This window comes from Alligator sinensis, unplaced genomic scaffold (assembly GCF_000455745.1).
Source record: "Alligator sinensis unplaced genomic scaffold, ASM45574v1 scaffold699_1, whole genome shotgun sequence".
NCBI lineage: Eukaryota > Metazoa > Chordata > Crocodylia > Alligatoridae > Alligator > Alligator sinensis.
Window position 1 is genome coordinate 593,449 of NW_005842359.1, and position 17,148 is coordinate 610,596.

The following is a 17,148-nucleotide window of genomic DNA, read 5'->3' on the forward strand; positions in this document are numbered from 1 at the left end:
TCCCTCTATTGAGAGAGCTTTAAAATTACAATAAAATCTAAGAGCTATTAGATGGCAAAAATTGATATTGATTTGTTGAGTTCAGCCCCTAAAAATGGGAATAAATGATAGTTTTCCATTTAAAACATTACAGTACCAGATGTTTGTACAGCCCCTAGAATAAAGGGGTTCTGATCTGTGACTTGAGGCTCCTAAGCGCTATTGCAGTATAAATACTAACTCAGATCTGGATTTTGAACATCCACAAGATTTCTACTTGGAGAAGTTGGGTTTTGCTTTGAGTCATTCCTCTGTTGAAAGATGAGCTATATAAGCATCTCTGCCACACACATGGTGTGTAAATTCTCCAGTAGAAAAGCACTAGGTTGTCTAATAAGAGCTGTCTTGCCTTTGAAGCCATCTGTATTATATTATGGTGACCAAATATGTGAGATTGTGGGATTTTATGGTTCTGGGGAAAGTTTGTTTTTATTTATTCCATTGCCTTTTGCTAATCAGAATGATCATTCACTGCAGAATCCTCATCCTGTATCCAGCAAAGTTCCCAGGATTTCCCAGCATGTAACCTGGATAATAATCCTCCATTACGCCAGTTGGAAGAGCCTAGAAGACCATGGAGTGACAGTGTGACACAATTGCATGGACATGTTACAGAAAGGAAGAAACGTTCCACTTTTTTTACAACAAGTACGCCATCATCTGTTGTGGATTTTAAGCAAGCCATTATACCAGATCGAATGTCCAGCTGGAGCACTGGTAGAGACAGCAGTGCTAATGAAATAAATGTGTCCATAAAATTGAGCACTCCCTGTCTTGAGAATTCACTTTATCAACCTGATAGCCCTCTGAACTTGGAATCCTTGAATAAAATGCTTGTTGTTGACGAGCTGCCACCAGAGGAAACGGTATGCGGTGCTCACAGGAATCATAACTTCAGTCGAGTCCCTGGATTTGTTACAATAGAGGGAAAAAATGAAAGTAACAGCAGAGCTATTGAACCTCCACTTTGTGGGAAGATCAGCACAAAGAAAAAGAGAGCTGTGAGTAAAAGCAATTCTAAAAGTAGCTCCATCCCATGCCTTAATGAAGAGAGGCCACCAAGTTCTAAGCAGCTCCTCCAGGCTAAAAGTGTGAGCAGCAGTAAATCTGAAGTGCTCAAGTCCACGCAGACAGCTTGCCTGGATGCTTTGGAACAGGTGACCTTACAGAAAAGCAGTAACTTCAATATGAAGGACAGTACCGATCGTTGCAGTAAAGGCAAAATTAGTAGAAGAACATATGTGGTGAGTGAAGAGCCATCAAATAAGCTGGGAAAAAATGACTCCTTACAACAGGAAATAAATAAAGAAGCTATCAGCGAGAGAATAAGTGTGGAGAACAAGTCCAAAAGTCCAGGTGCTCTCCCATTAAGTGATAAAGCTCCGTCAGATGATTCCAGTCTTCAGAGTTCACCTTGCTTGGAACAGGTCTCCAACCAACATGCATTAAAATTGGGTGTGAATGTGAAAGGTGTAAAACAAAAAGCAAACAAGAAAAAGAGTGAAAACAACAAAACAGATTCCTCTAGTGAGGAAAAGCTGCAAAGTAGTAAAAAAATGCCAGAGGTCAAAATAAGCAAAAATGAAGACCAAGTGAAAAAAAGTCAGATGGGCAAGAGAAAAACTGGCAAGGAGAATAATTGTTATCCTCAGAGAAATGACGCAGAGACTGTTGGTCCAGGTGTAGATATTCCACTAGTTGAAAAAAAGAAGTATAAGGATTTGCCAGGTAATCCTAAACCTAACAGGCAAACAGACACTGCTGCCCTTTCGCATGTTAGGGTGAGGTTTAGTTCAGTACAGCAAGACTTAGCGGGTGATGAAAATACATCCTCTTGGAGTGCTTGTGGGGACAAAACTAACAAGATTCAGAAAAACTCTGCTATTCAGAGCAGTGAAGAAATTGCTGACAGTCCTGGAGAGAATTTGCTGGAGGGAATCCATAGCGATAGGAGTGTCTTGAAGAAAGAGGTTACTTCATCAAAGTACATCATTGACCTACCCAAGGCTCACTGTGTGGGTCAAGGGAGTGTTGTGGCTCAGGCTGTTTTTCACAGTTTGGCAGAAACTGAACCTAAGCAGGATAGTCAAATGTGCAAAATGTTCTGTCCGGTTTCAGTCATCAAAGCTGAGCCAGATTCCTACCTGGAGGAACTGATCAGTGAGCCAACTGTGAATAATTCCATGATGGAAAATCCAGACCTCTTTGATTTCTCCTCTGTGACCCATTCTTCAGCTTTACCCATCAGTCCCCTCAGCTCCAAGGTAACAAGTCTTCCAGGCTTAGAGCTGCCAAGCAATGAAACCCATGATATTCCAGAAAAAGCTTCAACTCCTCCACAAAAGAACCCTGCAATATTCAAAGAAAGCAACCTGGAGCAGATGTCTTGTGGCAAACATAGGAAGGAGAATGCAGAGGCAAACTCTAAAAAACATTCAGAAAATATGTCTTCACAAGGAACTGGTAAGTGGTTGGTTAAAAAAAAGGGGTTATCATTTATGGCTTACGTATACTGCAGTCTGTAGGGCAGAGGTGTCGAGCATATGGCCCATGGGCCAGATCCTGCCCATGGAGCTCCACTGTCTGGCCTCCAGTGCTGCACCTGGGTTTGATCAGACCCACACAGGGCATAGCACATGCCTGTGCCATGGGGTGGGTCAACAGGTGGATCCAGCTTATGGTCCCCCTCCACCTTTCCTGCCTACTTCCCCTACCCCAGGATACCTTATTGGCAACTGCTTCAACTGATCTGGGACCAATGCTGCATGCAGTGCAGATCCCAGAGTGGCCAGAGGGGCACCATATGTGGTGTAGTTTGGCTGGAGCAGCAGCCTTGCTACATGTGGTGGCCACCCCAGCCCAACTTCCACATGTGGTGCTTACTCTGGTACACGTGCTGCACATGGCAGCCACTTCATCTGGTCCAGGACCTGTGTGTGCTGCATGCACTGCTTGCAGGCACCACATGCAGCATAGGTCCCAGACTAGCTGGAGCAGGCATTGCATGCAGTATGGCTGTCACTCTGGCTGAACTGTGCCACATACAGTGTCTATTCCAGCTGCTCCAGGATCTGTGCTGCATGCAGTGGGTCCCAGGCCAGCTGAAGCACTGCCAGATCAGGTATGCTGGTAGAGGAGGAAGGAGACGGGGTCTGTGGGTTTGATCCAGCCTGCTGATCAGCCGCACATCACTCATTTAGTCCACAGGGCCAGATGAGTTTGGCACCCTTGCTGTAGGGGGCTGGTAATAGTGATTTGTATTTTAGTACAATAAATACTTTCTGTTGTGACTTTTTAAATTGGTGGGTCTCACCCTTTTGGAGGCTCAAGGCATCTCTCCATAACTTTTCTGAATTTAGTGGTACCCCATTTAAAAATACATATTACAGTGGATAAAAAAATAACATGATTGGAGGCATATTTTTAAACAAACTGGAAAAAACATGCATGAATAACTGTGATTTTTATTAACAGAGCACTTTTGCCTGGAGGTTCCATGGTTGAGAATCACTGTTCTAGAAAGATACTGTTGTGGCTCCTGTAACCATGGGGTCTGAACACCCCAGATCTTTAACGTACCCATCCATGGAGTAATATTAAGAGGCACAGAGACTAAGGGTGAGGTTCCATCTCACTCTGGAGGTGTCTAATGGCACGTAGTGGGTTTAAAGTATAAGGTTTAGAAGTTTATTGTTTAATGCAAAATAAGATTCCTTCTCGGAATGAGAGTGTTGTGCAAAACATCCATATATTGCAGAATTCATAATAACACCACAAGTTCTTCCAGCTTAGTGGAAACTGCTTGTTTTTGGCATATTGCCTAAAGAGGGAAGGGATGGTGGGGAGGAAAGTAAGTGAAAGGGGAGCCCTATAAAACAGCTAGAGGGGAGGCTGTCCCTGTAGAAAGGAGGTGACTTTCTAGGGCAGTTGGGTTTCTGCTGTGGGAATAGTCTGGGCAGCGTGGTGCAATGCAGTGCAGCAGAGCCTTGTAGCAGAGCCCCCAGTGGCTCAACCCAGCCTGATTGCAGATTCCTTTCAGGAAGGACCATCTAGAGCCAGGCCCCTGCTTTTGGAGGTGGGGGGTGGCAGGAGAGAAAAAGGTTGGCTTTTCCTAGATGAGATGTCTTGCCTATTAACTTCAGTCACAGCTTTAGCTTGTTGCTGGAAAGGAGAGGCAAACAGGTAACAGGCAGGAGCTGTCTCATGCTGTGTGGCTCTGCCTGTTTTAAGCTGACCAGAAAGTCCTAATGTAGGAGCATGTGAAGCACTGAACACTGTTGCTGTGGCACACCTGGGGGCTCTTGCAGAGCCCCAGTTGAAAACCACTACTTTAAACAATGTTGCTTACTCAAGCAACTCTTGTATGTCTGAGAACTGGCTCTAATTTATTTGCATTGTTTAGATCTTGTAGCTCTTGTCTTAAGACAGGTGCATCAAAGAATTTCTTTACTGTCCGAGCCCCCAAGGTCTGGAATAGCTTGCTATTGGAGGTAGTTTGAGAACCTACTTTGAACACCTTCAAGAGAAATTTGGATGCTTATCTTGCTGGGATCCTATGACCCCAGCTGACTTCCTGCCCGTGGGGCAGGGGGCTGGACTCGATCTTCCGAGGTCCCTTCCAGCCTTAATGTCTATGAAATCTATGAAACTTGCCTCAGGCCCCAGTTCAGATCCAGACTCTAATGGTGGTTCATTCTGGATAGCAAACTAAAGGAAAAAAACTACTGCATACAGGTTAGGGTTTTTGTGTATGATGGGGCCCAAGTTAGTGTAATTTGTGTTGGGACTTGTTTTAACAGCTAAGTTATGGAATAGGGAAAAATGTGACTTGTAGCATCAGCCTGAGCTCTGGTTTACATGAGATTTTTTTTTCCTGACAGTATAGTTAAGAGTTGTGAGATGATACCCTCTTGCCGGCAGAACCACTGGCTTGGATGTACCTATGCCAATAGAAGAGCACTTTTACTGGCTTATCTAATGGTTTTCAGGGAGGGCCTTGTGCTGTCAGGGCAACACCTTCTGATATATGCTGACTCCTGTAGGGGCACAGCAAAAGTTAGCTTCAGTAGCAGCAGCCCTTCAGCTTTGCTTTTATGAAAGTCAGTGGGATGGGCTTAATCATGGCTAAGCATTTTTTAAACCTTCATCCTAGAGTGATAGATATGAGAGCACTTTTTACATAGTGACCACTTGAATGATTCCTTTTTTGCCTCATAGACAGTAGCCTAAATACCAGTGGGTGATGTGGGCATCTGCCCCAGGTTCCAAGTTAGGATGGGTGCTGGAATTGCCCCCTACTCCTGCAGAGACTACTCCGCAGCACTACACCTATGCCAAGAACTCTTTAAGATTTTTAAGAGCAACAACCAGGGCAGGCAGAGCATGCAGCAGAAATAGCAACCACTCAGCTGGGGACTGCTTAGGAGTTCCCAGCATGGGTTAGGCTGCTGCACCTGCAGCCTATGCCCTGGCCCCCTGCTCAACTGCGGCATGTGCTTCAGGTGCCAATTATGCTTGTTACATCACTACACATAGACTTCATATGCATCAATAATCCAACCCTTTGGAGAGATCTCTTTGATCATGGAAATATTTTGTTGCCACCTTGCTTTGGGATGCATCAAAATTGCCATTTTAGTAAGGTTAATGTAATGTTTTTGTGGGTTGGGAAAACATACTCAAGGGACTTATCTCTACTTGGGTGCCTCTACATGTGCCATTAGGGGGCAGCAATAAACTATGGAGCTTATTACTCCAAAAAACATTGTTTTGCTTATTGCACCAGTTTTTGCTCCCTGCCACGCAGTTTACACATGCACCTGGCCTGTAGGACATTGAGCCAGGTCGCTGCAGCCCCAGTTGGCACAGGACCCGGGGGTGGGGCGGGAAAGGGAGGGCAACCTGCCAGCCCAGGGCTGCTCCGTCTCGGCTCAGCGGTGCTGCAGAGGGGCTGGGCATGAGGGTGGCAGGCAGCCTTGGCACTAAAGCACCCTTGTGCCCCAGCCAGCCAGCTCAACATCTATGGGTGCGCTGCTCTGCATGGAAAAAGCTCCACAGCAGGGTAGGACTTGTATTTACAAGTCCTACTCTGCTGTGGAGTTTATTAGTTTCATGCGCCCTAATAGTGACACACATGTAGATACTGAGATGTTTACTGCGCAATTAATTATTCAACTGCCCAGTAAATCTCATGTAGATGTGACCCTTGACTCCTACTCTAACTGTACTAGAACACTGCACACTGGGGGTTGATGGAACTATCAGAGGAGTTGATGGATGCAAAGAGCTGAGTTGTAGCAATATGGGAACTTTGTAGGTGTTAAGTGTTTTTTTCTGCCTCAGAATGGATTTAGTATGTTGTGTTCTCCCTAAATATAGGCATTATCTACCATGTTGTAAAGCCTGTGTGTGTACTCTAAACCTTATAACACGAATATTGAAGCTTGTTAATGAATATTAGAAAGTGTTTTTATGATCGTATCTTGTCCATTAGCTTATTTCACTATGTGAGCTTTTTAGGAAATGCTGCAGTTTCCCTCAGATTAAGCATGTAGCATTGGAATTATCCCAGATAGCTTTGATGCCATAAACAGCTTTAATGTAGTTGCTCCTCTTTTACCTGCTTACTACCTCTTTTAACTTGTAAATTCTGTAAAGTAAGAATTAGTTGCATGGCCAAGCCTAGTCTAATGGGCTTTAGCACTGATTGGAGACTGGAGGCAGTTACTGCAATAAAAAATTATCAATAAATTGGATTTTGAAGAATCTGGTTTTAGATAGGAGAGAGCTGGGAAACATACCAGCTCAGGAGTAGAGTTACGGATGCTATATTAGCCCACAGAAGAGAATGGTCCTACGTGCAACATTTGAAGAATTCTGGCAAGAAGTTAATTTTTCTCTTCTCATATGTGCAGATAGTATCTTGGGGCTCAGTCAGTGATTCGGAACAACTGAATAACTTTTTCAAATGTAACTATCTTGACAGAGATCAGAGTGCTGCAGGAGCTGACCAACACCAGTTTTTTATTATCTGGTAGCTCTGAAGACGCTTCAGCACGTCCGAGTAGACAGAGGCGGGATCCAGCTTGCTATAAAGAACCAAAACTCAATAGGTTGGTATTTGTTTATCCTTCAAGCTACCTCTTCCCTAAACTTTGTTCTGGAATTGGGTATGTGAGGAAATGGGCTTTTCTTGTATACATGCAGAACCGTTTTTTCTAATGTTTGTGTGCGGGCCGGGAGCAGTCCGAGGCCCTTTTTCCGCGCAGCGGGCTGTGGCCAGCAGCCCGGACACGCCGGGTCGGGGAAGACAAGCGGCACGCTAGAATTAGGCACGGACGCTTAGTGGTTGATTTAAGATTATTTTACTTACACTGAAGATGGTCGCGGTGCAGGCAGGAAAACTTGCTTGAGTTGCGGTTACAAAACAAAACAAAAAACTCGAACCTGCAGAACGTAAGGGTACGTCGCAATGGGGTTTCGGCGACAGGAGATGACCAAAAACCTCAGGAGTACGTCGCAATGGGGTTTCGGCGACGGGAGATGAACAAAAACCTCAGGAGTACGTCGCAATGGGGTTTCGGCGATGGGAAGAAAAAAACTGCAGGACTCGAACCCCGGGTAGAGTTCTGGATTTACTCACACGAAGTTTGCTAGGCTCCGTGGAACTTGCGTGCAGGGAAGGGTACGTTGAGGGATCAGGCGGCGACGGGGAGAGGCGAGAGGCTGATCAGACCCCTGTAGCCTTCTTGAGATACACGCTGGGTCCGATAGGCTCCGCAGCGCTTAGAGATCTTCGCAAGATGTGAAGTTCTCTTCCTCCTGATAGTTGTGGAGTTCTCCAACTTGGGCGGAAACCACTCAAGCCTCTTATACGGCTAGCAAGCCAATCGCTAGCCGCCACGTAGGAATAATTTAGAACTGACCAATAGTGGGGCACGAGTCTGAATACAAATGATGGGAACTCCTTGCAACGTGCATTTCTCTGTTGCAATGAAGAAATGCACCCTGCAAAGAAAGCTACAAGTGGCAGGAAATAATTCAGAAGTGCCAAAGTGCACACAAACAAAAATCACACCCTTGGGTTGTGACAGTTTGGAATGGCTCTGCTCCCCTCTCATCTCACTTACAAGAAACATAGAGAGAGAATGTCAACACAACAAAAATAAATGGATCCCTGAAATGTGTATATGTCATAGGACCTGATCTCACAGAAATCTGCCTAGATAGATCCTCCAGCCTGCCTGGGATCCCTTTGAAACCAGTGGGAGGCTGAGTGAGAGTCTCTGTGTGAGTCTGTGCAGGCCTGGGCCCTTCCCAAGTGACTGCATAGCTTAATCTTCAGCACTCTCATCCTTTCTATATTTCTGGCCTCCACTTACTTGTACCACATTGACCATATTGAATTTAGGCCACAGGCTTTCACTGGAACCTGTTAACAAATCCCATGACTTACTGTGCCAGGGGAATGTCTAACACCCTCTTCTGCTAATATAATTACTTTTATTGCCTGCCACCGATTCATTATTGTTTAAAATTAGACTAAAACTGCATTTGCACACATTCCTCTGAGTAAGAGATATTTGAGCTGTGATGTTCAGTCAGTCATGAGGTAAGTATTCAGTTTCATAAATATACTAGACCTATTAGTAAAAAATAATATTTATACTTAATATTCTTAGACAAACATTTGTGTGTATTTATGATAAAGATACAAATCCTATTTTCAGTCAGGTTGTTGTGGAGAATACATGTGTGTCCCCTCTTTAGAAGACGACTTTAAAGGTTTGATATTGACTTTTCTGTGGGTGCATCAGAATATACAAAGCAAACAATGCCTGCTGATTTCCCTATATTGTGAAACACAGTCCCTCAGTCATTACTGTGAGCAACATTTTACCATTTTGAGGATAGCTCTGTCTTATATTCATAGCTTTCTGTGGAAGGCCTTGCCTTGCTAGCGGTTTATACCTCTACAGCCTCTTTTTTGGATGCAGTTACCACTATAAAACTCTTTATAGACATAGGTATTCCTATTTTGGAGGTGAGATAAGCTATATCAATATAACACTTTTGGCTTTTACTGATTTAGCTATTACGTTAAGACAGGAAGCAAATCTCCAAACCAAAAATAGCTTTAATAGTAAAGCTTACATATACACTAGCTAAGACCAAGACCATAACCATTTGACTTTTTGTTTTTCAGCAAATTGAGGCGCGGTGATCCATTTACAAGCACAGACTTCCTGTGTTCTCCTGTCTACAAAAACAAAAGGAAGAATGTATCCAAAGGACATAAGTCCAAGTAGATCAGGTGGAAAGAAAAAATGCCTTCATTGAACCGTATGCTGTGATGTACATGTGTATTAAATCACTGCTTTTAAAACCGACAAGTAAATATTTCCTGTACTGAATAGCTGTCAAATCAAATAGACATCTATCCAGCAACGTTTTGTTGATCAAGTTGTCTTATTTACCTTTGCTTGCTTATGTGTAAACTCGTTAGACCACACAATTTTTTTTTTTAAATTGTATTTTAAAATGTAAATAAAACCACATCATTTTTACTCCTACACACCACAGTAATGTTATTTTATTACTTTTGGGGGCAAGGTTTGTAATTGCTGTGCAGCCCCTGTGTATTAGGGCTGTGCAAAGCTTTGGTCCCTGATTCGATTCGGCCCGATTCGTTGGCCGAATCTCTGAATCGAATCGGGAGACCCTTTAATCTCTCCAAATCAAATCGGAACCCTCTGAACTGATTCAGAAAGATTTGGTGAGTCGGATATAGACACAGCTTTAAATGTTTTTTCTGCATAACTCGTGGTACCAGGTGGCTCGTGAATGCTGCGGTGGATGGAGCGTTCTACAGGAGTGTGGGGGGCTCCCCAGCGCACTTGGCAGAAGCACTTCTGATCCGCTTCTGGGTCTGCAGGGGAGCATGCAGGGCCACCCTCCCTCCCCTGCACCTCCCTGGCTTGGTGACTGATGCCTCCTGGGTTTGGGGGGGGACACACCAGGGGTTCCCCCACAGCCGATCACTGAGCCAGGCAGGTGTGGGGGGCCCCCAGCATGCTCCCTGGTGGACCCAGAACCACTTCCAGGTTCACTGCCAAGCACACGGGGGGGGAGGGCCCTGTGCTCCTGTGGGATGCTCCATACAACCCAGCATTGCAGTGCTCATGAGCTGTGCCTGGTACCTCGAGGTATGTGGAAAAAACATTTAAACCTGCGTCTATGGCTGAATTGCTGATTCTCTGAATCAGTGTTGAATCTTCAGATTGGGCTGAATCGAATCAGGGACAGTGATCCGAATCAACAAATCTGTCCCCGATTCGGGCCAAATCTGAATTGAATAGGCCCATTTTGCACAGCCCTACTATGTATTAGCTTGACCTAACTGGTACACTAGGCATGCAGCTTGGCTCTGCCACCTGCACAAGAATCTGTGGTACAAGAAGCATCCCAGGGCACAGGAGAGGGACCAGGATGGGCTAAGGGTTGAGTGTTCTGCTTCAGCCATTACATGTCCCTTCAGAGGCTGATGGGGCACGTGCTATGGGTTTTATATAATTCTTCCACCAGTTTTGTCCTTGGGCTTCCCTAAAGCAAATGGTATAATTTTTGTGTAGTGTCTATGCTACAAGACTGCCATATTCCATGCTTGAATCTTCTAGTATGAACCACTCCTTTACTGCATTGAGTTAGGCTGGAACTCTTCCTGTTTTTAATAATGGAGTATTAACTTAAATAATGGAGTACAGCAAAAGCTGTGTTATCCGGCATCCAGAGGGTATGGGTAGTGCTGGTTAATCAAATATGCCGGTTATCTGAGAGGAGTCTGTTTGGGCTGCTGCCCCTCCCACCACATCTGGTGCCCCAGGCCTTTCACTCTCTGGGGTCAGCATGCTGGTGGACAGGAAGGGGAGTCCCACACAGGCTGCTTTGCCCCTGTGGGACTCGGTGAAACTGGAAGTGCCACGGTGGGACTTCCAGTTGCGCTTTTGCAACGTTAATCGGCATGCCGATTAATAAAGCATGCCAGTTAATACAGTGCCGGATGGCACAGCTTTTATTGTATTTTAATAACGGGTATACATTTTAAAGGGTACTTGTTAAAGTTAACACACTTAAACAGCTTCAGGCTGGATTGGCCATTTGTGAACCAAAAAGGTGACTCACTATTTTGTACTTAGTTCAACAGGGTAAATTGGACTTGGTTTTCATTCCTGTTGGCAGGATTGCTTATTGCATTGAAGTCAGCAATGTTGCACCCAGGGAAATGTGATGCAAGAGGTAGAAAATGAGCCCGGCCTCTTTTACTAGTACCAGCAAACTTCAAACTGTGTTAGTCTGATATTTCTAGACTATTCTGAATATTCTATAAATGAGGGTCATAGCCCTCCAATATGAGAAACATAAATAACATACCAGCAAAAGGTTCAAAGTGTCATTGCAATACATGTAACAGGACAGGGAGCATGGAATAAGGGGCATGTCAGAAAGTTACAAAACAGCCAATTTGTTTAACTGGAGATCAGCCATCTCCCAAATTGGGGTCATATGAATTCACAAAATTTTTGCCCAGATCTGAGCAAAATACAGAATGAGGTTGGGGGTGGGGGAATAAAATATTTGTCTAAAGTAAATGATTGACTACATGAGTCCTATAAATCAAACTTCTGGATACTGTCAGTCGGGCTGTGGTGAAACTGAGTGTGACCTTGGGGAGAGGGAATGAATTCAAACAGAACATGTTGTTTTATAGAAATATTGCCAGTCACTTACTTTTTTAATGCAATCCTTCAGAGCCAGTGGTAGTCTCTAGTGTCATTCTATTTGTTGTGCAAATAACCTTGCATGGTATTTTAGTTTAAATTTTCCATATCGTAAAGATCATACATACAAAAAGCAAGCAGAGCTGATTCTTTAATCTGTGGAGAGCTCAAGTCAGGGTCAAGAGTTTCGGCCTGAGTTCTTGTGGCCAATCGTTTAAGAGATGCTTCCTCTTAGAGTGCTGATGCTTGTTTAATGAGAACAATTGTATTAGATTCTCGGCTAGTAACTTCATTGATTTTTAACAGAGCTACCTCAGTTTGCACCAGAGGGGAATCTTATCCTTGGGCTCAAGTCCAGAAAGGAATTTGTTTTGTATTTGGAGGGGAGTTTTTAAAAATAATTAGTTCAAATCATAAGGGAGAATGACATGAGAGTAAAGTTAACTGTGGGCCTCCTGTTCACTTTGGTTGACTTTTGCCAGTCTTATATGAGCAGTATTGTAACTTTTCTCCATGCATTGAGCTCTAGTGCACTAAGTTGCACTAAGCTAGGGACACTTTATTGTAAAAGTGATCAGATTCTGCATTGTAGGACAATCCTGGAATTTTTAAAAGAATTTTGTTGCATCTCTCCCTATTATGCAGGGTGAGCAGTAGCCATTCTCTGCAATATACTCCTGTTTCTTCCTCTGTCATGTATGGCCAAGTATGTGTAACTTTGTGCTCTATTATCCTGAAGTTTTTTCCAGATTCATTACAGCTTGTAATCAGAAATGGAGAATAGAGTGATTATAGCACACGCCCTTGGAAACCTGTCATGGGTTTTGGGATGATTAAGTCTTGAATGATTTGCTCACAGCTTCCTTTAGATGGCCTTTTTTTCCCTTCAGTTTGTCCTCTGCAGTTTAGTCATGCTCTTTGTGTTCAGAAGTGACACTTACAAAAGGGCGCTTACAGATGTGGAAAAAAACCACAAAACAGCACTTTACTTTCAGCTCAGTATGCCTCTGCACCGAGCGCAGCACATGTCCAAAAGAGGAATAGTGTCAGTTTGACTTAGCGGATTGAATCAGTTATTGGATACAGCTGATTCAATCTACTATTAGGTAAAAGCACCAAATCCCACTGAAGTGTGAGCTATGAAGACGCTGGGGAGCTGGATCAAACTGATATGTCCCCTCTTTTGGTAAAGCGCTGTTCTTTTCCCATGTCTGTCAGCACCCATACATGTGTGATCTCTTCTGGCCAAAGTGGTTTGATGCATATGAGCTGTGCATTGGCCTGGAGGTTGCATCCACTGAGATTTTAACTCACCTGTTCTTAGTGTTGGGTGCAGGCTAAACACCTTTTAGTACTGATACTACTCCACACTTTTCCTCAATTCCCCTTGAGTTCAGAAAGACTTAAATTCTCCCAATATTCCGTCAACTTACGGCACTAGAGAACCATCACACATGCACCCAAACATACCGAGGTTGGTGCAGGCCAGCATCAGGTAAATGTTGCTATTTTTCCAGTGTCTTCCCCTTATTCTGTGCAACCATAAAGGATAGCAAAGTTCTCCAACACTTGACCAGGAAAATTGCATTGAGCTACTTGATGTTATTGCAATGCACGGAATTGTGGAATACACCTCCAGAAGACCTAGCCATTCACGCAGGTGAGTGTAGTATTGACTGGGCATTAGTAATTCAAGTATAGCTTTGCATACTGGGTACTAGTCCTAGTATCTAAACTTGCAGTGAAAACAGCCTCAGTGGTGAAGGTGGCCCCTGTGGTTTTGGGTGATTCTGCTGGCTTTAGAGACATAATGCTCTGAGTCTTGCTTTGCTTTTCTACTCCAGGTGCATCAGTAAGTTGTGAGTTACCTGGGACTGTTTTCAGAAGAGCTGGGTGTCTACAGTTGTAACAGAGGTGGATAAAAGCAGCATATGCTTGGCACTTTTGTAGGTCCATCCTCTCATCGGGAGTGACAATAGCAGGGAGCTTCCTTTTTGAAGAAGCAGAGGGAATAGCCTCTTGATTTCCACAGTAGGAGGGGTCCTCCCCTTCTGTTGGAAGCTAAAGGAGTGGCTAGCCTGGTAGACTCTGCCCCACCCATGTGCTGGCATGAGTGGCAACAGAGCAGAGGCCCCTAATATCACAGCAGTGTATGTGGGTCTACTGCACAGGACCTGCTATATAATTCTAAGATTTTGCCCTAATCATGGCAAACTCCAGGGGGTAAAGGCATAATGAGTTTGAGCCTAAGCCTATAGGGCCTAAGTGCTAACATGCCTTGAATTCCAGAGCTTACCCGCCTTCCTTAACTGATTGGATTGTTGCAAGGTAAGTCTGCCAGGAATGTTATGTTTTTAATTTAGATAGTGTTTAACTTGACACTTCTATGACTTGAGATGGGATTTGAGCTGCTAACTCCTTACTTGGTCATAAGCTAAGCAGGAATCGGGGGGACTTAACTTTAAAATGGTTGTGTCTTAATTTTTCTGCATTTCTTAAATTGGCTGAATGTTCAATGCATTCAATCAGCAACTTCACAACTCAATAGTTAGTATTAACCTAAGCCTTAAGGAAATCTAGATGGTGTGCTGCACTCCTTTTGTAGGAAAAAAAAAGGCATTACAGAAAATAAGTAGCAGCCAGAATACTGTTTCATATTACTTCTTCTCCAGGTCAATGCTGCATGGATTGGTCTCCTGTAATTTTTCTTGCAATAAGAGATGACATTTTTTACAGTTACCATTAAACTAAAAAGGACAGTTTATAATAGGCAAAAACTGTTATTAATAAAACAACTTGTTTAAAATGGCTATGAAGTAGCCTTAATTCCAGCTCTTTCTTAATACTGAGGCAGACTTCAATAAGCAGAATGTACAGTGATGCTACTAACATTGATGATTCCTACCCTTCACGTTCACACACAAGAACAGACACAATGGGACATTAGTTCTGGTTGTATTTTAGTTTGTACTAAAAAGCCTTCCAAAATAAAAAACTCAACAACGGATGGATAGTGTTCCACAATAAATCATAATGCTGAATATCAGAGTCACAACGATAAAGGAGAATGAGTAGAAAATAAAATCGGGAACTGGGAGAAAGCAGCTTGAGTGAAACACACAGGAACTGCTAGAGGTAACAATTCTTGTACTTCACAGAGGAAAACGGGTACGAACCAAATACTGGGCCTGCATCTACATAGACTGCATTATGGCTTTATCAGACTTCTGTCTGATGCAGAACTGAGAAGACTGTATGTTCATTAAGTGCTCTCATCAAAGCTATAGCCCTGGTTTAAGGAACCCTTCATTACCAGGCTACTGTGCCTTGGCTGTCATTAACAAATACAATCAGACCAACAGGAAGGGGTTTACTCTATAGCTGCTACAATCCAGTGAGGTTGTTCAGCCAGTCAGTCAGTGGATGGTGCTGGAGCAGTGAGGACTTTTCCAGTTTTTATTGTCTGCTGTGCATTAACTTCTTATTTAACTAGTTGTTTAACACAACATGTTTTGGTCTGGAAGTGAGACAGATGAGAGAAGAGATAACAATGAAAGATAAATCATGAAAAAAGGGAACCTCTAGCCTGCTAGGAATGCTTTAGATGCCCTACTGCATTCATTTGGCTGGCCAAATAGAGCCACCCAGGCAGTCTAAAAGTTAAAAGGTACAATTTTAAGTTTCATTAAAAAAATTTCTAATATTGATTTCTTCTAGAAGTTTGAAATGTTACACAACACAGTGTAAGCCAGTTCCCAAAAGGGAACAAGCTTCGTTGTGGAGCTCTTCCCAAGGCAGGACCTTAGAGTTTCGCTGCAGAGGCTAGTTTCAGTTTCAAGTTTTCAGCGAGCTTGTCCATGAACTCAAATGTGCTCAGGTAGTCAGAACGTGTCACACTAGAAGTGGGGGGAGGAAAGAGAGAAATAAATAAATAAAGCACTTTAATGCAACCAGGCAGCAAATTGTGCAAACTTAGAGTTAGGCCACTTTCTGCAGCTGCTTTGAATACTGATTTACTTAGATCTGTTTAAATTTAATGAAGGCTGCTTATGAGGGCCACTTTCCAGTGGATCCAAGGGGGATCTGCTCTGATGATATAAGCTCTTGGTGCATTTGCAAACAGGAAACTGAAGCATGCATGTACCCATTAATGACCTGCTGTACAACCAGGCTTTGTTGTTTGACTTCAGATCCTTTTTCATTTAATAAATTGCTTTAATAAAAGAACTGAAACTGCCCACTGGTCTAACTGCACCTCTAATGTAAAGGTAATGTTTACTTCTGTACAAAGGCACTTCAAGAGGTTTTAAGCAGAGCCAGTAAAGTGTAGCCCTCTGCACAAAAAGTGGATTTCACTGCTAGTTGGTTGTGTCTGCATTCATGAGTATTTAAAATAAAATCCAAAGCAACCAACTAAAGTTTCTAGAGTCTAGAACAAGTCATTTTCCAAGAGGAAAAAAGATATGCAGCATATTATATTTCCCAGAGAAGGATCAGAGAACATTTCACATAAGATATGCAGGCAGAAATGCACTGAAAGCAGCGACCACTGGGTGGACGAAACAAGCAGAAAACTACATACTGTGCAGAGCATCAACAAAAAGGGGAAGGGCAATCCTGTGAAAAATGACCTGGACTTTTTAGATCCCTACAGCACAGAGGACATGGTCTAAAACTTTAAAATGTAAGTACTTTTATCTACTTTACCTCTAGACTCAAACTTGAAGGCCTGCATTGATTCAAACCAATAGTCCTGAACAGGCTATTCATTTAAATATTTAGACCAGGGGTTGACAGCCTATATGGCCTGTGGGCCAGAACTGGATCTGGCTTTGGTGGCTGGGCAAAGTGGTGGCTGTAGTGACTGGGGCCGCGTACTAGCCTGCCTCAGAACCTAGCTGGATCATTTTAGCCAGCCACCAGAAAGGCTGCTGACCTCTGCTTTAGACTGACTGGAATGGATGGAATGGAATTCTTTGCGCTCCTCCCAGCTTTCTACATTGATGCTGAATGACTTCGTATCATTTTTGCATACACTGTGGTACTGCCACACAGAGCCACCCTGCTTTCTACAACAGTCTTGAATCTCGCTGTATAAAACATTCTTGAGAAAAGTCTTCTCTCATTCTCCTGAGATGACTGATCCATCACAATTGCCTCTTCTTGATAGTAGTTTCTAAGTGTGTCAGTCCTGCGCGCTCCAATACTTCTGTTTAGTATTTTCTCATCCCACTTGATTTTCAGGATCTTATGCAATCAACTCATGTGGAGGCTTTTCAGCCTCTTGACATGCCTAGCATAATATAGTCCACATTTCTGAACCATAAAGCAG

At 43.4% G+C, this 17,148-nt stretch overlaps 2 protein-coding genes across 6 annotated transcripts in view; one reads left to right on the forward strand and one right to left on the reverse strand.

Moving 5' to 3' along the window:
- The window catches only part of LOC102387197 (shugoshin 1-like), a 22,605-nt gene extending 12,994 nt beyond the window's left edge, over positions 1 to 9,611 (forward strand). For all 4 annotated transcript variants that reach the window (XM_006029130.3, XM_025210586.1, XM_025210585.1 and 1 more), the window contains 3 exons: positions 517 to 2,502; positions 7,025 to 7,151; positions 9,245 to 9,611. In XM_006029130.3, coding sequence (XP_006029192.1) covers positions 517 to 2,502; positions 7,025 to 7,151; positions 9,245 to 9,347 — 2,216 coding nt within the window. In that variant the 3' untranslated portion in view covers positions 9,348 to 9,611. The remainder of the gene's footprint in view (positions 1 to 516; positions 2,503 to 7,024; positions 7,152 to 9,244) is intronic.
- Positions 9,612 to 14,200: 4,589 nt separating this feature from the next.
- The window catches only part of IDH1 (isocitrate dehydrogenase (NADP(+)) 1, cytosolic), a 33,218-nt gene continuing 30,270 nt past the window's right edge, over positions 14,201 to 17,148 (reverse strand). Inside the window, exon 8 of one of the 2 annotated variants that reach the window (XM_025210578.1) lies at positions 14,201 to 15,712. In XM_025210578.1, coding sequence (XP_025066363.1) covers positions 15,619 to 15,712 — 94 coding nt within the window. In that variant the 3' untranslated portion in view covers positions 14,201 to 15,618. The remainder of the gene's footprint in view (positions 15,713 to 17,148) is intronic. The other variant, XM_006029133.3, reaches the window with a different exon arrangement.